At 40.9% G+C, this 20,405-nt stretch overlaps 5 protein-coding genes across 5 annotated transcripts; 3 read left to right on the top strand and 2 right to left on the bottom strand.

Annotated features, from left to right (window-relative positions):
- Positions 1-1,749: 1,749 nt before the first annotated feature.
- Positions 1,750-2,070, bottom strand: BDR25DRAFT_245432 (uncharacterized protein; the record flags this gene model as incomplete). The annotated part of the gene is made up of 1 exon (XM_033685886.1): positions 1,750-2,070. The coding sequence occupies one exon, from the start codon at positions 2,068-2,070 to the stop codon at positions 1,750-1,752; it is 321 nt and encodes a 106-aa protein (XP_033540416.1).
- A 1,860-nt stretch (positions 2,071-3,930) lies between these two features.
- Positions 3,931-4,607, top strand: BDR25DRAFT_307726 (uncharacterized protein). Its single transcript, XM_033690891.1, has 2 exons — positions 3,931-4,049; positions 4,109-4,607. The coding sequence occupies exon 2, from the start codon at positions 4,136-4,138 to the stop codon at positions 4,538-4,540; it is 405 nt and encodes a 134-aa protein (XP_033540415.1). The 5' UTR covers positions 3,931-4,049; positions 4,109-4,135; the 3' UTR covers positions 4,541-4,607.
- Positions 4,608-4,769: 162 nt separating this feature from the next.
- BDR25DRAFT_362751 (uncharacterized protein) lies at positions 4,770-6,287 on the bottom strand (the record flags this gene model as incomplete). Its single annotated transcript, XM_033696628.1, has 6 exons — positions 4,770-4,845; positions 4,940-5,262; positions 5,301-5,357; positions 5,406-5,486; positions 5,544-5,809; positions 5,912-6,287. 6 exons carry the CDS (start codon positions 6,285-6,287, stop codon positions 4,770-4,772), a joined length of 1,179 nt encoding a protein of 392 aa, XP_033540414.1.
- A 25-nt stretch (positions 6,288-6,312) lies between these two features.
- On the top strand, positions 6,313-8,337 carry BDR25DRAFT_362750 (uncharacterized protein; the record flags this gene model as incomplete). The annotated part of the gene is made up of 11 exons (XM_033696627.1): positions 6,313-6,351; positions 6,400-6,489; positions 6,536-6,673; positions 6,712-7,233; positions 7,263-7,382; positions 7,488-7,592; positions 7,645-7,688; positions 7,736-7,844; positions 7,878-7,997; positions 8,188-8,211; positions 8,308-8,337. 11 exons carry the CDS (start codon positions 6,313-6,315, stop codon positions 8,335-8,337), a joined length of 1,341 nt encoding a protein of 446 aa, XP_033540413.1.
- A 2,218-nt stretch (positions 8,338-10,555) lies between these two features.
- On the top strand, positions 10,556-14,528 carry BDR25DRAFT_397130 (uncharacterized protein; the record flags this gene model as incomplete). Its single annotated transcript, XM_033698481.1, has 13 exons — positions 10,556-10,596; positions 10,674-10,699; positions 10,776-10,914; positions 11,013-11,096; positions 11,177-11,239; positions 11,263-11,833; positions 11,886-12,161; positions 12,236-12,911; positions 12,997-13,061; positions 13,138-13,223; positions 14,182-14,252; positions 14,330-14,378; positions 14,432-14,528. The coding sequence occupies 13 exons, from the start codon at positions 10,556-10,558 to the stop codon at positions 14,526-14,528; spliced, it is 2,244 nt and encodes a 747-aa protein (XP_033540412.1).
- Between the last annotated feature and the right edge of the window lie 5,877 nt (positions 14,529-20,405).

The following is a 20,405-nucleotide window of genomic DNA, read 5'->3' as shown; positions in this document are numbered from 1 at the left end:
CTGTAGATTCTTTAGTTTTGCTAGCTTCTGCTACTAGTGGCTTGCTATAAAGATAAGATAACACTTGTCTACTACTACCTGCTGCAGCATCCTCTTTGTGCTTAGCATAGTTGCGTACTCTAAGAAGTTCCCTTTGCTTATAATATTACTTATAGTGTTAGCGCTAACTATAACTACAGTAGCTAGGTTAGTCTTACTATACTTCTACTTAATATAGTTAATTCTATACTTCTACATACAGTCTACTGTGTTGTTAATAAGCTCTTAATATAAAATAATAACTATAGTAACGCTAGCATTGTTTATGCACGCTAGCATAGTAAACAGCAAGCTCTTACCTCTGCCTGTTAGAAGCACAACTACAAGTGGCGTCTAACTGTTACATACAGCATGTAATGCTTACTTTTGCTTTATAGACTAAAAGCTAATCTTCTGTTGCCTAACTACCTGCTGTATTACCTTTTTAATAGCTTTATCTTAATTATTTTGTACACAAATCCTCTAAGGCTGTAGTTCTAGCTTTTTCTTTCTACTCTTGCTGCTAATGTTTTACTTTTATATTTACTTTATTTTATAATAGCCTAATTCTCTTTTATTCTCTTTCTTTTTCTTCTTGCGTCTCTTTTTTACTTCTTTCCCTTGCTGCACTGCTCTAAACCTACTATTAAGCTCTAAGAAGCAGTGCTACATTATGCTAAAAAGTTAAAACGCTTTAATAAAGTGTAAGCTAAAATGCTTAATAATGTTAATTAGCACACTATAGTTTACTAAACCTATAACTGTTATCTATAAGTTTTATAGCTTTACTAAGTCTTTACTTTTTTTATTTACCTTAGCTTCTTTAATCTTTTTAACATTATTTTAATACTTTTTACTAAATAAGTGCCTAACTGTAACTTGTCTAATGCTAACAAGTATGTACTAGTAGTCTTATGTGTATAGCTTAACGCCTAGTCTCTTGCCTATCTTTTACTTTAGCGCTTATGTTAGCTAGTCTGTTAACTACAGCTTTTGCTTATTTACCTAGATGTAGTTAGTGCGTCCTTTGCTAAGCACCTGCACCTAGAGATACTCCTAGAACAGCTGCAAGTATACTAAGTAGATAGCTATAACCTGCCCTAGCCGCAGCAAAAGAAAACATAGAACCACCTTTAGTCTATCCTACTGCAACTAAGACTTGTAATAGCAGACAACAGTTATAATTTAGCTGTCTGCTATAAAGATATTGCGGTCCTGCGGCAGCCTGTTATAAAACCTTATTAATAAGATCTCTAGCCCTTAACCTAGCTGTCTAGACGTTATGTGCACGCACACTAAGAGCAGCATTAAAAAGCAGTTAACTTAACACAAGTACTACTTAACTTGCTTAATAAGCTACTTTCTGTAATGCTTTAGCTTACAGCCTTGCGCGCTTTGCTTAACCTAGGTTAGCATCTAGTATAGCTTGTCTGCTAGACTGTTCTCGCGCCGCTTTGCAAACTACTAGCCTTGCTGCGTAAATGTGACTTTGTCTACTACGTGTGCTAGATTAATAGCAAACCGCTCTTTAGCCTCTTTAAGCTATATTAGCTCCTGCTACAACATCTTCTCTACTTTAACTACTATGTCCTAAGCCATCTTGCAGAACTAGCTAATGTAGATGGGTTAGCTGTTTAAGTAGAAGATCTTCTTGTCCTTAGACTAGTACGCGCTGCCTAAGTTGCTGTCTGTTAACGCAACATGCTTTCTATACGCTAGCAAGCTAATTACTTAGCTTATTAGACTGTACAAACTGTTAGCTAGATACTTTACTCTCTTAGCTAGGAAGCGCTTACAGTCCTTGTTAGTCTGCTTGCTGCGCTTAGCTGACGGAAGCAGCTTCTCAACGCCCAACACGCGTATGCAGTATGCTACGCCGGCGAGCATGTATGAGTAGTGTTTCGCCCTGCGCAGTCGCTGGGCCGGGGCATCGATGCCGAGCACGGCCAGAAAGTGGACAAACCCGCTGCTAAACGACTGATCGCCTACCAGCTTAAAGATAAATGACGCCAGCACGTTAAGCAGCGCGTCCTCTAGCTCAAACTCTTGCATGAGCTGAGGAGGGGTCATATGGGAAGCGAGTCGACAAGGTAGTGAGATCCAAACAAAGTGGATTGAACGAGTGTATTGTAAGGTCTGAGGAGCTCGATAGAGCTCTGAGCTGACTATATACTGTACGAGATAGGAGCTATGCCTAATGAGTGAATAGTGCAGTACATGGGTATGATATCGCGTGAGACACGTGCGACAGTAGTCGTCGTGGTCGACACCCGTGGATGGTAGCTGCTACGCGAAATGCAGACCTTGTGCGCGCGTCCCTAAAAAGGAAAAATCTAAATCAACCGCGCAATTGCTAGGCTAGGGTGTTAATACCTTAAGCACGGCTAGAAAGGAGAGAAACCTGTTGAGGTGGCGGTGGTTGTGGTTGTAGTCGTGGTCTACCGCGGAACTGCAGAGCCTGTGTGCGCATCCCCGTAAAGGAAAATCAAATCAATTGCGCAGTCGCTAGGCTAGGGCATTAATGCCCTGAACACAGCTAGGAAGTGGAGAAACCTATTGCGTTAGTAGTGGTGGTGGTGATAGTGGTAGTTGTAGTTGCGGTGATGGTGGTAGTTGCAGTTGTGGTCGACAGCCAGGGCTGGTAGCTGCTGCGCCAACAGCAGAGCCAGTGCGCGCATACCCGCAAAGGAAAACTTACAATCAACTGCACAGTCGCTGGGCTAAAGTGTCGATGCCCTAAGCAGAGCTAGGAAGTGGGGAAACCTGCTGCGCTGGTAGTGGTGGTAGTGGTGGTGGTGTTGGTAGTCGTAGTTGCGGTGATGGTGGTAGTTGTAGTCGTGGTCGACAGCCGGGGCTTGTAGCTGCTGCGCGAAACGCAGACCTTGTGCGCGCGTCCCCGCAAAGGAAAAGTCTAAATCAACTGCACTGTCGCTAGGCTAAAGTATTGATGCCCTAAGCACGGCCAGAAATTAGAGAAACCTGTTGAGGAGGAGGTGGTAGTTGTAGTCGTTTGTGGTCGTAGTCGTGGTCTGCAGTCGGTGACTGGTAGATGCTGTGCGAACTGCAGAGTCTGTGTTCGTGTTGCTGCAAAGGGAAATCAAAATCTACTGCGCAGTTGCTAGGCTAAGGTATTAATGTCCTAGGCACAGCTAGAAGATGGAGAAACCTATTGTGTTGGTGGTTGTCGTGGTAGTCGTGGTTGTAGTCGTGGTCTGCGAGCGCGGGCTTGTCGCTGCTGCGCGAGATGCAGTGCCTGTGCGCGTTTTAGTGCAAAAGGAATAATAAAATCAACTGCGCCGTCGCTGCGCTAGAGCATTGATGCCCTGAGCACAGCTAGGAAGTGGAGAACTGTGTTGTGTTAGCGGTCGTGGTCGTCGTTATGGTCGCTGAGGTTGGTGGTCTGCGGGCGGCGCTGGTAGCTGGTGCGGCAAACCCGCAGAGCCCTGTGCGCGCGATGCCTGCGCGCAGGAAAATCAAAATCCACCGCGCAGTTAGGGTTGCAACAAAACACCACCACACCTGGACATTTTTGTAAAAAAAACACTAGCGGGGGCAAGTTTAGGTTAAAACCTAAAAGTTTGCCCACTATTATAATAGAGTCTAGGCACGGGATGGGTGACGGATTCCATCCGTTCTCTCCTCGCTTAGGCGGCGCGCTAAACGGAATAAGGAAATTAGGGTTACGGAACCTTGGGGATCCGTGGGCCATATATCGGATGTAGATAATGGTTGAGGGAGAAGAGGCAGGTCCTTGGGGACAGCTGGTCTTGTTTTTGCAGGATGAAGCGGGGCGGAGCGGATCAGCAATGATCCGGGACGCGTCGGCTGTCCGCCAAGCCCGCCTAACCAGGCATAGCTGCGGAGAGATCGTAGCTGCAACCGTGTAGGAATCAATCAATCAATCAATCAATCAATCAATCAAGTGGACATCCCAACACCGATCTGCCGTTCATCTCCACCCCCACCCAGAATGGATTACCAAAGAATCGTCATTGTTGGCAAACCCGGCTCCGGAAAGACAACACTCAGTAGGCAGCTCGCCCAGATTCTTTCGCTGAAACACGTCGAGATTGACGCCATCCATTGGCAGCCCGACTGGACCCAGCTCAACGCACCCATGATGCGACAACGCGTTGCCGATGCTCTCCCCGTTAACGGCCACTGGATCGCCGATGGCAACTACAAAGTTGTCCGGGAGATAGCCTGGGGCCGAGCCGACACGCTGATATGGCTTGATTACGGCCTGCTGTTCACATTGTGGAGGTTATTCTGCCGCACCCTTGGCCGCATTGTCTTTCGGAGGAAACTATGGAATGGGAATCGGGAGACGCTTGCAAAGCAGTTTACGTTGGATAAGGATGAGAACCTTTTCTTGTACATGATTGGGACGCATTCGAAGCAGAGGGAGGAATTTCCTGCGGCCCTGAAAGAAACACAGTACTCTCATCTTCGAGTACTGCGGTTTCAGACAGCATCGGAAGTGAATTCATGGGTACATAGTTTGACTCGCGTCCGTTGCTAAGATGAGTCACTGGTCTTGCGCATCTGAGAAATATATGATGCGATTGATGATTATAGCATTCTTAAGATTTTCCCTTACAAAACAATCATGCTTCACCACTCATCAGAAGCGTTACCATGCCCATGAAGGGTAAGGCAACCATTTCACTGGCCAGGAAGCTTAAGGCATTGACACAAACAGGGTGAAAAATCTCGTTTATAGACATCACTCCTGCTCTCTACACCTGTTACTAAGATATTGTCGTCGAAAGGGAAGATGGGAAATATGAGAGGCTTGCGGATATCTCGACTGTCGTATTCGAAAGTCTCGACGGGACAATGGAGAAGAAGGATAAGATTGCCATTGTTTAGTTTAGTTTGTCATCTACCGCCGATCCTCTGGCAGCCTTATGTCAGTCACTTGGCAGTGCATTTGGTATCATCATGTAGTGTGGCTAATCTGAGTTCATTGGGCAGGTTCTCCACTTGCATGGCTTGCGTCGTATGGAGTCTATAATAAGACTTGGGCGAGTAGGTGTATGGGCGCTCGCTGACTGTATGGTTGCCTACACAGAACTGGCTCGGATGCCTAGATGTTCGTCCTCTCAACACGCATCCTGATCTACGTCCATGACCAATACTGGATTGTTCGCTTAGTATTAACCAATCACATGTTGCTTCCTCAGCCATTGCAGAGTCGTTTTGGCTTTTGTACATCCGGGCCCCGCTCTGCCGGGCGTTGGCCTGCATATCTCGTGCGGGGCCTTTGGAAAAATCTCCACCGTGTATCTACAAAGCGTGTGGATCTCATCTCCAGTAAAACATCGTATATTTGCTGGCTAGAAGCACTTCTAATCGATTAGAGTACATTAATCTGCAGAACGTACCAGAGTCGTGACACCAGAGCCAACAGTATGGTCAAAGGTACCAGTATATGCTGCAGGATAAGCTGTGAAAGCTCCATCAGTCTTTGCTCAAAGTTATGGAGCTTTCCTGTACTGACAAAGGCAGAGGAGAGAACTCACTTGTATTTCCTGGAGTACATTGCGAGTCCTCACATGCTCGTCTTCAATGATCAATGCCGTTTCTCTAATCACCTCGAGGCGAGCAGTCGTGTGTTCGGTTTCGAGTCTTGATACGACTTCGTTATGCGATGCTCTTATCGTAGCAGCCTGTGTCTCATATACTGCTTCAAACACATCTTGGTGCTTTAGAATAGCATCAAGTATCCCTCGAGTCGCCATATCAAGATGATTGTAACGTTTCAGATGAGCCAGCGTGAGTTTTGAAACTTCCTCCCTTTGAAATGTATGTATTAGTGCAGTCGTTGTCTAACAGCTTTCTCGCATACCTAAGATCCACAATTATATGCAGATTAAGCTCGTGCCTGAACTTGCTAATCGTTCTTCTAGCGCAGCGATTTGTTCCTTGGCCCACACGCTCCGCAGAGCCTTCCCAATGCTTTCCCATTTGTCTTTCCTGCCCTCAGCCTTTACTGTATCTAGCGCGGCAAGAAGTTCGTCGGCAGTTGAGCTGCACGATTCGCAAAGTCGCTTCAGCGCATCATCGCTAGTGGTAGTTGTGGAATCTTCGATCCTGTTGTTGAGTAGCACCAGGCGAGTTGCTGCAGCCTCAATGTCGACATTCGCCGCAAAGGCGCCTACGCTGGACCGGTAGAGCTCCCTATAATTGGAAAGCAACTTGCTGCTGAAGTCAATAATCTGGACAATATTGCTGACGAGCCCGATGGCCACAAGCGCCTCCATCATGGTGTGCAGCGGTTAGCAGGAGCTAATGTTGTTGCGTTGTCTTTTCAAGAGAAGGGGCTGGGCAGTCTCCTCAATTAGGCTGACACGAGGCTGATCGTGTGGCGCATGCGAGCGAAAGGCTTCCTACGATTGGCCAGGCCTCGGTTATGCCAGGACGATTCAACTGGTTCAATCATTTACTATTTCCTCTGTACTGAAATGGGTCTAGCGCGTCCAGCTGCTGCCTCACTTTGTGCCTTGTCCACGAGCCCAGGGATCTGAAGGGCAAAGCGACTGGATCACGTTCGCCAACACCCAGTTTCAGGGCTTCGACATTTGCCCGTCATGCTTCAGCACATCAATACAACACACTAAATACTCAAGCTACTTTGTTAGGAAAGATCCAAGTCTGTTTGCCACTCAATGCGATTTCAGCCGTTTCTAGGTTCAACAGGCATGGTGTTGGATCCTACAATCTCAAGACATATCCACCCTTGCCCTTCTCGCCATTGTTGCCAATGTCTCCAGACCAGATAGTCCATGTCCTAATGGCGTCAATGTCTCTTCTGTACGGCCGGATAAGGTGGAGGTAACGCGATTGTGGTATAGCATCCGCAACCCGGACGATCTCGGAAACTTAATGGATCAATTCACAATTTGCTCCCTCTGCGTCACCAGCATCTACAAACTGTTACTGTCCGTGGCAAAGGCTAGGCCATTCATATCCGTATCCTCGTCTCCTTGCGCTGGCAGCTGCGATATCCTGCCAGGACTTTCGCGCCGATCAAGCCTTTACATTAGTCGCCTTATGGCTGCGGAATGGGATGCGCTGGCGAGTGAAACGGCTGCAGACCCGGAAAATTTCTCAAGGACGGTCTCTCGGTTTGCTCACAATGCGGAATGCGTGGGGAATGAGCTTGCTTATGGCAAGTGCTACACATACCACGGATTCCGGGCTTTGCGGTGTGTGGAGAGTGCTACGAGGACGCAACCAAGCCACGCATTGAGAGCGGATCAGACCTTGCGTCCATGTTTGGCTTCCCTGTTGATGCACCTCAAGGGTTCTATTGCCAATTGTACTCTCAACGCATGAGGGATATTTGGAATAAGGCTGCCGTCAACAACAATTTAGCACTGTTAAAGTACCAAGTTAAAGAGCGAAACTGAAAAGAAACAGAAATCTCAATTAAAGTAACAGCGCTAAAACAAGAGCTCAAGCAGTGCAAGATTCAGGCTGAATATCACGAGAGCATGGCCACCATGGAACAGAGTTTGGAATTTAGCCGCACATTATGTACACAGATTGCAACTGGCGACATCCCAACGGTATGTAGTCTTCCTTCCTTCTTATTCCAGTTTACTAATATGTGTAATGGAGACGGACTTCAGCAAATTCAACAGGCTACAGGAAGCGGCACGGCAGTCTCGGATACAAGCTGTACAGAAAGCCCAGACTATTGATATGCTAGTGAGGGAATGGAAAATATAATAGGAATAGGATCCAAAATTTTGCACGAATTGTACACTGTTAATCTACTCAAACCTCGATCGGACGGTTGGATCTTCTTCGAAGTGAATGTGACGTATAATCAACCCTATACTAGACCTTAGGTACTGGTCGTTGTGCTACCACTGAACTTCTATATATACACTAAGATGTCTCACCCCTTCCACGCATTGCTTGATCAAAATCAAATCCAGCATGTAAATCGCGCTGCATCTACGTTTAACGTTCCTTAATCTACGCTACACGTTCCTTAATCTACGCTACGCGACCAATGCACCGGTGTACCTTCACAACGCGATTGTGAGCCTAATTAAAAGAAGCTCATCAAGCTAAGAGCATAACTGAACAAAAATATATGCCTGTTATCTAGATGACTCTCCGTTCTAACGTCCACCCACTAACGCTGTCGTACAGGGCCATCTTCGGCAGGCGGAGTGGGTGGACTATATTCGTATTAGGATAAAATAACAGGCCAAATTACAAAAGAACGTACAAGTACAATCAGACGCTATTACCCCAGGCCTTCTCAACTAGCTGCCAATTCCCCCTTTCCTAAGCGGTTAACGGTTCTATTATTTTCTTAACTAACTCTTAGAAGGCGCCATCCTTACCATAGAGAATATCTAATAGACACTACTTAAAGATTCGTGGATAGTATCCCGCAGAGGCCTAATTAACAATACATATAATAAATCTCCGCGTAACTAAAGGATGTTTTAGGGTGCAATGCCTAGGTAGTATAATATAAAGCTACACTCTTTAAATAACAGGCTAAGATTATTGTACTTAATTTACTAATTCAACTAATGCTTAAGCTTCTTAGTAGAGCTGTATAGCGAGTATTCTGTCGTTGGTGCCCTCATTCTATAGTAAGCCACGTGAAATACCAGCACTAAGAGGGCCAGGCTAGTGGCTTTAGAAGGAAGAGAAATGTGAGAGGGCTTGGCTAACTTTAGTAACATAAGAATCGCTTGTAATTTCTTCTATTACGGTCCTTTCATGTATTCTATAAATAGGTATCCGAAGGCGCCGTCCTAGAAGAAGCGGTATAGCCGCGGTACGCGCACTATAGATAGATTAAGCAGTTAATGGGCCTGTTAGAGATTCGTATATTCCTTAATTTTAACTCCAGGTCTATATTTAACCACTGCTTGACAGCAAATAGAGATAACTATGTTGCTGTACTTTCCTAAGTAGATTAATTCTAGAATTGTTGAAGGTGGATTAGAGCAATCACTAAGCTATGATTTCTGTATTAGTAGCTGTGTCATAATGAAGTTTGGAAGAAGAGCATTCTGTAGACTAAAACGTAGCCATATCGTAAGCTTGAATATATAGATGACAAGGGAACGAAAACTAGAGGTTAAAGCCTAGGTGGAGGATTCTTAGGAAGTTAGGATGAAAGATGCTTTAGGGGATGGAATGACTTCTCGTTTATATACGTAGTCTTGGTGCGTCACAAGTAGAGGCGGCCGGAGGGAACATGGAAGACGTGGAAGACAGCCTTGGAGATACATCAGTGGGCCCATGATGTGGCTATGGTAAGAGGCAGGGTCACGGTGGCATGGCCCAGAACTAGGCCAGTTCATTATGGACAGTACCAGGCCGTAGATTGCTTGGAAGCGACTGAATGATTGCCACGCTTTACTTCCAGCAAGGATTCAGGTTTGGATCCCAAGCCACTGGAGTCCTGAATAGTACCTCTTCATAGGTCATTTGATCATTCTGGTGATGGCATCTCTGAATACTGCCTTGCTCTTAATCTTAGCTGTGCCAGGCAAAGGCAAAAGGAATATGAAGCCTCATTCATGCAGTGGCTGAGCATATTCTAAAAGCTTCATAGCAGGCAACGGTGATTATGGAGCCCGCAAGAGTGGGTGGCGTGCCAGGTTACATTCTGAGTACGTTCTCAAGCGCTAGCGGTATTGTATCATTTTCGACATGACTGTTGTTTACAGAAGGTGAGTAATCTACTGTAGTAAATTAGATCAAGAATAAATCACTAAAAAGGGGAAGCGCACTATAGCCGTAATAGCAACATGGCCCACTTTCGGGCCATGGAATTGCTATTAGTCACACAGCCTAGAAACGGGCCCTTGTAGAGTATTAAAGACAACTTAAGTTTCCTAAACTGCCTTAAGTGTTAAAAACCTATTATAAATAAAATAGATACTTTTAACACTAAAAATGCTTAAGATTAATCTTTGCTAATTAAGTTTCACAGCTCTAATAAAGCGCTGCATAAGGCACCACTAATGCAAACGCCATACACAGTAATGCTAATTAAGGCTAATTAAACTTAACAGCAATATAACATCTGTGCTAGCTTCTTTGCTTAGCTTACGCTTACTAGATACGTTGTTTTTCCTAATTTATTTACCTTACTTTAGAGCTTAGATAGCCTTAAAGGAAGTAAAGAGGAACAGATTATTTAAGAAACTGTCTGCAAGGTTTAACTACTGCCTCTTGCTAGTCTTTTATGTCTTATTAGAACTGCAGGGACATTCTAGTTATAGTGGAGGTGGCGGAGAAATTACGTTTAGATAATTACTTGTATCTTCTTGTAAGTAAGCTAGCTAACACAATTAATGTTGCTAATAGACTTACAAGGCTAGGACTGTTACACTCTCTTATTAGTTTACTTACAACAGTTGTTAGTGTCCTAACTATGCAGGATCGCCACTTCTTAGTAACAGCTAAAATCACCATCACTATAATTACTGTATAGGGAGGGACTATGCTGACTCTAGCAATTGTGTATGACCGTATTTTAAATAAGATAATGACGCCGCCCCACAAGGAAGTAGTCGAGAATGGTGAGCCGTAGGAATTCATGAATCAGGGCAAGTTCGAGAAAATAGTAACTTAACGTTAAATAACGTCCGTCACTGTTTAGCGAGACTCACTGCGTGGCTAGACACCGCCAGTGCTTTTCATCATAAAAAAGCCAACAACGATCAACTAGCCTAAAATATCTAGGAATAGACACCTTGAACCCTAAGCTTTGTCTTTTGCTTCATTTCTTCTACAGAAAACTCCTACTTACCCAGTAACACTATATTTCGCTGCGGGCACCTACCACAGCATCACTTCGGACAGCCTCGGATCTACTAGAGAGTTTGTGCATCTCGTCCAAAATTTGTCAAGCTGTGGATAGACATGTAAAGACTATAGGCCGAGCAAATTTTCTAGATATTTGAGCTCGTTGCGCTTTAGTAGTATCCTAATGCCTCATCAAGCAGGTGGAGAAAGAAAAGCCCCCACTTCCTAGTTAGTATTAGCTCGTCGTTATCTCGCGGGGTACCCACGGCTGGCCTAATCACGTGATCTACTACCGGTACAAGAGGATACTTCTTAGTTATACTTTAAGCTAGCAAGGCCAGTGGAATAGGACTTAGGCTAGATTCGAGCATATGCTTGTGAGAGGTTCTAACGGCCACGGGAATGCTCCTTCCAACTCGGCAACGTTCTTGGCGGGGAACTCATGAGCCATCGTGAAATAAACAACACCAAAATATTGTCTCGATCCCCTACCGCTCCTATTGCTCCACACATTATTATGGCCACATCCCCGCCCGTATCACCCTCTATCCTCACTGAAAAGACCACACGAATCTCCTCCTGGCTCGAACAGCTCCCCCCGACGCCACCCGCCGACGAAGAGCTGAAGCGCAAGCGCGCGAACTCAGAGCCCACAGCCGTATACCAGCCCACCGCCATATCCGCGCATCGCGATGTCAGCCCTAGCAAGCGTCAGCGGCGGAATACAGATGACTTGCTTCCAGGGCAGAGCGCATCGGCCGTCGGATCGAATGCCCGCCCGCTCACCTTGGGAAATTTCAACACCTTCAGCCCACCCAGCAGCCGCGTAGGCGCTTCAACGCCTCGACGCGGAAATAGCCCATCGCGTGAGACAATTGCTGCGCTTAGAGTTGCATCGCCTCCAATCACGACGGAACCACTAGACGGGGTGGAGCCGGAACCTCCTGCGCGGGTGATGGCCGTGGTAGCGCGACTTGAGGACGGGCTGGATGAGGGCTGGATACCCGGGTGGCTCGAGGTGTGTATCAGCATGTAGCCATCTACCACTAGAGCTGGCTAACCTGTCACAGAAGGCAATCAAGGCTGATACAGACATCGGCTTCCAAACGTTTAAGCCTGCCGCCTTTAGTAAGACTGCTACACGCGATCTCTCTGACCCTGACCTAGACCCTGTCGTCCGTGCCGACTTAGAATACACACTGAAGAAGGTGAAGATGATATTCAAGAAGGCGCTTCATTGCCAGACAAGGGGCCGCGACGAGAATGCATGGTGCGACGATGTGGTCAGGCCGATGGTGAGGCTGGCGCTCCGGTTGTACGCCAAGGGCAAACTCTGTGTTCAGAGCGTGTACTTCTACCCCACCTGCTTGGTTTAAAAACACTGACAACCTCACGCGTTTGATATGGCAGGAAATCCCAGAATATCGACCTCGAGTTCCTCTCGCGCACCGCTGATGCATCTGGCAAGCAGCGCGCCCTTGACCGAAAAGCCGGTTACACCCTCTCCTACTCGCACGACGCATCGCCTTTCGAATCTCTCTACGCCCGCCTTCTTCAGCATGGAAATAAGTGCGTCAGCCATACGACCGACGCCTTCACCAAGACCACGGCCGTCTTCTCCGGCATTGAGGTTAAGCCCTCTGACGGCGACAAGCTTGAGGCCGAATATCAGCTTAGCATATGGATGGCGGCGAGTCTGCGCAAGAAGGCGAAGCTGGGACGACGCGCGGGCCTGCCTGACACTACCTGCCTCGTGGAGCCCGGCTTCACCGTTGTGGGACACAAGCTGTATTTTTATATCGCATATCTGGAATCTAAGGAAGGCGAAGCGGTACGCATCCTGGAATTTGGCAATGCTGCAACGAGTAGTGTGTCAGGCGTCTTCAAACAGCTGAGGATGTGGCGGAACGTCGTAGAATATGGCCTTGACGAGGGGCCGGACGGTTTCTGGGGTGGGTTCCTAAAGTCGGTGTTAGAGAAATTGGCGGTTAGTGATGACTGGAATACGGCGAAGAGAGGGAGTGCGAATAGCCAGGGGATCGATGAGGGGTCTGCAAATCCAAATCGCCCGGATCGGTGGTTCGCTTCCGCTGGAAGTACCAATCGAAGGGGCGGCGCTGCATAAAATTGCGCCCCGCAGCGCGCATAGGGCTGATGATGACTTCCTGGTATTGGAGGGAGGTTGTGCGGCTAGGATAAGGCTATCCCACAAAAAATCGGAGCGAAAAACGCTTGAGGTTAGCGCTGTAGGGGGGGAAAGCCTGTTATGCCACGACACAAGGCGCTAACGTACTTCATGGGCGAGTTGCTCACACACCCGAGTCGCTCACTTTTGCCAAGACCCCACCAAACCACCCTTCCTACACCAATGCATTCCCCACAACACCACTTAGACGCGCTAAAAGAACGTTAGATACAGCTTACGCTCTAAGCTTTTAAATAAGACATAAAACTCTTAAAGAAATGTGCTATAGCTATGTACAAGGTCCTGTAAAAAACAACAAATAACTATAGCGCTAGACAACCTTTACAAGCTAATTCTATAGCTAAATTATAGAGGCTAGGCAATAAAAAGGAGCAGGTGATTATTAAGACTATACTTAAGCTATATGCGTGAGGAATTTCCCCTTAGATAGCATTTGTGGCTAATATAGCTAATTCTTTGCGCGCTAAGCATAATCTAGGCTATGTTTGCATAAACTAGCCTAGTACGTTTGTGAAGCGTTATTTAGAGCTTAAAGTAACGTTTAAGCGTAAGTACAACTATAAGAGAGCCCTCTGCAAGAGTCCTAGGGTAATTTAGGGCAGGTTTAGCCTTGTGGAGAATATTAAAGCTAAGTATAGCATCTAGGATGATAACACGTACAACTTTAGCAAGACAGGGTTTATAATTAGCTAGATATCTCTTAACTATACTTGCGCTTAAAACTTTACTTTAAGCTCTAAATAACGCTTCACAAACGTACTAGGCTAGTTTATGCAAACATAGCCTAGATTACGCTTAGCGCGCAAAGAATTAGCTATATTAGCCACAAATGCTATCTAAGAGGAAATTCCTTGCGCATATAGCTTAAGTATAGTCTTAACAATCACCTGCTTCTTTTTATTGCCTAGCCTTTGTAATTTAGCTGTAGAATTAGCTTATAAAGGTTGTCTAGCGCTATAGTTATTTATTGTCTTTTACAGGACTTTGCACATAGCTATAGCACATTTTTTTAAGAGTTTTATGTCTTATTTAAAAGCTTAGAGCGTAAGCTGTATCTAACGTTCTTTTAGCGCGTCTAAGTGGTGTTGTGGGGAATGCATTAGTGTAGGAAGGGTGGTTTGGTGGGGTCTTGGCAAAAGTGAGCGACTCGGGTGTGTGAGCAACTCGCCCATGAAGTACGTTATACAAATCAAGCGCGGAGGCGATGATGCGAACGTAATTTTTGGGCAAAGTGGATTATAGACATTCAGAATTAGCTACGGCAGATTATTTTTGTAAAATTATAGCAATATTTGTTGTGCGCATGAGCTTTCCGGTTGCTGGAAGTTAAAGTACCCCTCATTTGTCTCGCCACACAGTGAGGCAAGTTGGGTAATTTAGCAAGTTGACGTAGATTATCTCTATGTAGAGCAAAACTCAATTTAATGTAATGCCCTTAGTGGCCTACTTTCAGACTTTCTTTTCCCTCTTTGTCATCGCCGGTATTGTTTCCGTTATGTTTGATTAGCTCGCAACAACAAATGCAATGCTTAAGAGAAGCAATGATCTTACTGTTAGTAGGTATGCGAGCATAGGTGTTAGATGACTTGTCTAACTTAGCCATTGGAAACTACTAAGCTATCGTGACAACGCATAAATTGTGGCTTTGGCCTAGGTAGCTAGCGCTCTGAGATAGGCAAGTAACTGCTGAAAGTGCTTATTGCTGCATGATTAATAACGAAGGCTGTATTGCAGATGCCTAGACACTGAATAATGCGAGGCAGACTTGAGTTAAATCTGTTCAGCGTGAGCATCCTAGTTTTAGGTCAAGTTGGGATGGCCTAGAACTAGGCTAGTTCACACTAGAGGAGTAGACTATTTCTAGGCCCTAGTTAAAAATAATATATAATGTACTTTACAGGCAAGTTGCTTACACACCTAAGTTGCTTACTTTTACTAAGACCTTATTAAACTACTTTTTTTACACTAATGTATTCTTAACAACACTACTTAAACATGCTAAAAAAATATTAGATACAGCTTACACTCTAAGCTTTTAAATAAAATATAAAACTCTTAAAGAAACATACTATAGCTATGTATAAAGTCTTTTAAAAGATAATAAATAACTATACTACTAGACAACCTTTATAAGCTAATTCTATAGCTAACTTATAAAGGCTAAGTAATAATAAAAAGTAAGTAATTATTAAGACTATACTTAAGTTATATATGTAAAAAATTTTCTTTTAAATAGTATTTATAGCTAATATAGCTAATTCTTTACATGCTAAGTATAATCTAAGCTATATTATTATAAACTAGCTTAGTATATTTAAAAAGTGTTATCTAGAGCTTAAAGTAATATTTAAGTGTACTATAACTATAAAAAAGCTTTTTATAAAAGTTTTAAAGTAATTTAAAGTAAGTTTAGCCTTATAGAGAATATTAAAGCTTAGTATAGCATTTAAAATAATAATATGTATAACTTTAGTAAAATAAGCTTTATTATAAGCTAAATATCTATTAACTATACTTACACTTAAAACTTTACTTTAAGCTTTAAATAACACTTTATAAATGTACTAGGCTAGTTTATGCTAATATAGCTTAGATTATACTTAGTGTGTAAAAAATTAGCTATATTAGCTATAAATACTAACAAACCTAACAGGTTAGCTAGCGACACAGGTTAGCTAGCTACTTTTGCTAAGCCTCTACTACACTCTACCTATTTACATAATGCCTTAACAACAATACTAGATTAAATTTTCTAAAGAACATTAGATATAGCTTGCTTTTTAGGCTTTTAAATAAGACTTAAAACTTTTTTTATAATATGCTGTAGCTATTTATAATATTTTTTATATAATACTAAGTAATTAACACGCTAGACAGCCTTTATAAGTAAAATGCTAGCTTAAATTAAAGAATTTAACTAAGCTTAAAAAGAAGGTAGTTGTTAAGTACATACTTAAGCTTATTATATATAGATTTCCCTTTAGGCTTATAGCTATAGCTAATATAGCTAATTCCTTACACGCAGAGCGTAATCTAGGCTAGGTTAGCTTAAACTAGCCTAGTATGTAAGTTAAGCACTGCTTTAAGTTTATAATAAAGTTTAATTATAAGTATAATTATAAAAGAGTGCTTTATAAAAATTTAAAAGTTATTTTAAGCTAGTTTTACTTAGTAGCTAATATAAAAGCTAAGTATAGTATCTAGAATAAAGATATGTATAACTTTAATAAGTTAAGCTTTATAATAAGCTAGATATTAACTAAAGCAGTTATTATAGCTTTAAAAAAATAAAAGTAGCTAAAAGTAATATAGTAAAGTAATAAAAAGTAGATAATAGTTATCTAAAGTATTAATATAATAAAGTAGGCTATTTTACTTTTTATTATTTTTAAAAGCTGCTATTACTTTTTTACCTAGTATAAAAAAAATCTACTTTAGAACTAAGTTATTATAGTCTCTAAAAATAGCTAGATAATAAATAAGCTTAGGCTGTAGTAGTTAAAGCACTTTAATAAGCATATAAAAAGAAAAGTTATAAGTGTTTATTAGCTTTTTATTATTAATAACTATAAAAGCTATAGCTTGCTTAATTTTTAGTAGTACTATAAAAAAATAAAATTATTACTATTTATATGCTTTTACACTTATTACACCTTTTATAGCCTCTTAATATAGGTTGTTTTACCTTTTTAAAAAAAGTATATAAGTGCTAAGCTAAAGATTTTATGTGTAACTAAATTACTTATATTATAAAACTTAAGTTTCTACTATGCTTTATACGCGCTTATAATATAGTAATTACTTTTAGTAATATCTAAGAAAGGTTTTAAAGCGCTAGTTTAGTTCTATTTAACTTAAAATAAGTTAAAATAGCTTTTAATATCTAGTTATATACTTTATTACTATTACTACTTATTAATAACAAGCCCTAGTAGTTATAAACCCTAAATAATACTCTTAAATTTAGGTTATAATTAATGCTTATAAAAGTAAAAATTTAAAACTATATAAATAGCTTACTAATATCTATAGTAAAGGCCTTTAAAAAAGTTTTAAAAAAGGCAGTAATTATTACACATAGGCTAGTGTTAGTGTAAAAGGAGATTATAAAGCTTTAAGCAGTAAATAAGGCTGCTATATAATATAAATTATATAAAAAAAAGCAAATTTAAGTAAAAAAAACTTTAATAGTTAAAAATAAGGCTTGTTTAACTGCTTTAAAGGAGTTTAAAGCGCGTAGTAATAGAAAGAAGCTAAAGATGTAAGTGCGCGCTAAAAAAGGTAAGCTAAGTTAAAAGTAATGTAAGTAGTGTAATTAGACTAGGCATAACTTATATATGTGTAAGAAAGTAGTAGAAGTAGACTTTAAATAATATCTTATGTTATATTGCTTTATATAGGGCTAAAGTAGGCTGTTTTGCGCTAGAATAGGGTGGTTTTAGTAGGGGCTTAGCAAAAGTGGCCAGCCAACCTGTGTGGCCGGCCAACCCGTTAGGTACGTTATCTAAAAAGAAAATCCTTGCGCATATAGCTTAAGTATAGTTTTAATAATTACCTACTTTTTATTATTACTTAGCTTTTATAAGTTAGCTATAGTATTAGCTTATAAAGGTTATCTAGCACTATAGTTATTTATTATTTTTAAAAGACTTTATATATAGCTGTAGCATATTTCTTTAAAAGTTTTATATTTTATTTAAAAGCTTAGAGTATAAGCTATATCTAACATGTTTTTAGCATATCTAAGTAGTGTTGTTAGGAATGCATTAGTGTAAGAAAAGTAGTTTAGTAGAGTCTTAGTAAAAGTAAGTAACTTAGGTGTATAAGCAACTTGCCTATAAAGTACGTTATCTGTCTTTTTAGAATGCTTTCTATCTTTACTATTCTAAGTTAAAGCTTCTTTGTTTTTTGTTTAAATAATTTCTTCTAAAATGCCTTATTAAGATTAAAAAATCTAAATAGCATAGTGTAAGCTCTTAGCAGCGCGCTAACATTTTTCTAAAATTAGACAATAATAATTAACTAGAGGTTGCTTAAGGCCTACCTCTAACTAAAGGTAGGAAAATTCTAGATAAAATAAAGACCTTAGAAGCTTAACTAAGTTTTCTAACCTGTATAAAATTTAACTAAGGAATATTTACTCTTGCAATCGCTACTAAAGAAACATGTAGAGCAATTGTAGAAGCAATTATATTACCCTCTCTCTAGAAAATAATAAATTATAGGATTAAAAAGTATCTCTTTAAAAAGGTACCTACTTATGCTAAAGTAATTATTTAAGAATTAAAGAATCCTAGCCTAAAGAATAGTAGATAAAAGCTAGCAAAATAATTATCTTTACTAACATTAAATAAAATGTAGACAATGTATCTTTTCTTATAGCTCTTGCCTACTTATATAAAATTAAAGTAGTTAAAGTTCTGCTTATTATTACTAATGTTAAACTAACTAAATTATAAGCTAAGGCAGTAAAGTTTATTTTTAAGAAAATAGAAGCTTTTAACATGCTAGTTACACATAGCTTTAATAGTACTAATAAGAATGTTAACTTACATTACTATAAATTTAAAAGAGTTAGTAAGCTATAAAGTACAATTCTTAATAGAGAGAGCGCTATAGTTAAAAAGCTTAAAGCTTTAAAGAAGAACAAGAAGTAGTGTAATATAGTAGTAGTTATGTTACTTTATAATCTTTTAGAGCTTATTAAACAATATAAGTCTCTAGTTAAAACAACTGTCTTTTTTTTTCTTTTAAGAGGCGTAAAAGGCTAATTATAAACATGTTAAGACTTTTATTCTAGATGTAGTAGCTGTTAACAACAGCTATAACTATAATGTAACAACTTATGTGTATAAATAGCTTTATTAAGGTAATATCTTAACCTAAACTACAACATAGTTCTCTGCAGTTAAGGCCACTATTAGCTTACAGGTCTTCCGCGAAGCCGCTAATAGAGGTTATCTAACAGCACGATACGTCTACCACGCCTTTAGAGAGCAGGAGCAGAAGTACTATAATAATGCTGCTAACCTAGAGAGAAGATTTAGACTCTATATAGACAAAGAATAGTATGCTAATTAACATCTACATTAGCGTAAGGCTTACAGAGACGTATTACCTAAAACATTTAAGAATATTTAACTATTTATTAGAATAACACTGTATAATGTTGTTGCTAGTTTACTCTATCTATTATAGAAGTATAATGTAACGGCACAGGGAAGGCAATGGGTCTAAATGCGGTGGGAATCCACTTAGAGGCATATGGGAGTGCGTGGGGACTTAGAACCTAGGAATTTCTATTAACACCTATAGGCCTTGTACAAAGGATATTAGAAAACTACTAAGCTAGCTATAGGGGCAAGGTGCAACTAAATACATAAGGGAATAGGGGTAACAGCAGGGGGCTAGGCAGAGTTGGGGCCAGGTCGAGGTCGGGGCTGATACAAGGGCCTTCCGGAGGTTCTAGGCGACTCAAGATAGAAAGATTCATAAGAATCGTTACATATAATTTTGTTAAGCATATTTACTAACTGTATAAACATAAAATTTTAATAGAAGGAAAAAACCTTAACTACTACGTTATTAGAAGACTAGGTGATAGTTCTAAGAAGATAATTCTAGATGTCTATCCTAAGCTGCTTTTAAATGTTATTGTATAGTTACTCTAAAAGAGTTTGTCTGAAATTAAAACAGCATAGAGATACTAATAGCTAGGATAGTGCGTTGCTTGTTTGTTTTTTATACTGTGTTAAGTTTAGATATTTTATGTTTTAACTAAACTTTAGGCTTGTTCTACTTTAATAAATAATATTAAAGACCTAAGTAATTACTAAGCTTAGTCTAACATCTTCTATATATTTATTGCAATTACATGTTTACATTATACCTTAAACCTTTAATTAACTGTTAATAGCCTCTCTATTAGATAGTCTAAATAGTTAATTAATTACTCTAATTAGAACTATATCTTTATAGGTAGCCTAGCTACAGGGTATAAAACAGTTGCTAGATATGATGCTTTTACTAGAGATAATGCTAGAAAAATCTTAAATGTAAAGAAGACGTTGCGTTTGCTAAAAGGTTAACCTTCTAGCTAGCACAGCAGAAGGATATATATAGACAGATAGCTGTACGCGACACACCCTCTAGCTTAAACTGTAGAACAAGAGAGGTAAAACATAGTAAAACAACCTTAACACACTCTCCCTAGCCTAAGCAACAGAACTTAGAGACAAATCTAGTAAGGTAGCCTCTGTAATAGACGCACTGCCTATATTCTCTTTGCTAAGCGTAGGAATTAAACACGCAGTGCTTAGGGATAATGCAATCCTACTAGTGGAGTAGAGAGAGCAGAGATGCAAAAGTTTTTGTGCGCTAACTA

The sequence above is a fragment of the Lindgomyces ingoldianus genome (assembly GCF_010093535.1).
Source record: "Lindgomyces ingoldianus strain ATCC 200398 unplaced genomic scaffold BDR25scaffold_58, whole genome shotgun sequence".
Classification (NCBI taxonomy): Eukaryota; Fungi; Ascomycota; class Dothideomycetes; order Pleosporales; family Lindgomycetaceae; genus Lindgomyces; species Lindgomyces ingoldianus.
Note: the sequence above shows the minus strand (reverse complement) of the source record. Positions and strands in the feature narration are given on the sequence as shown.

Coding starts and splice junctions, on each gene's coding strand:
- BDR25DRAFT_307726 (XM_033690891.1), top strand. CDS start 4,136: ATGATGCGACAACGCGTTGCCGATGCTCTCCCCGTTAACGGCCACTGG.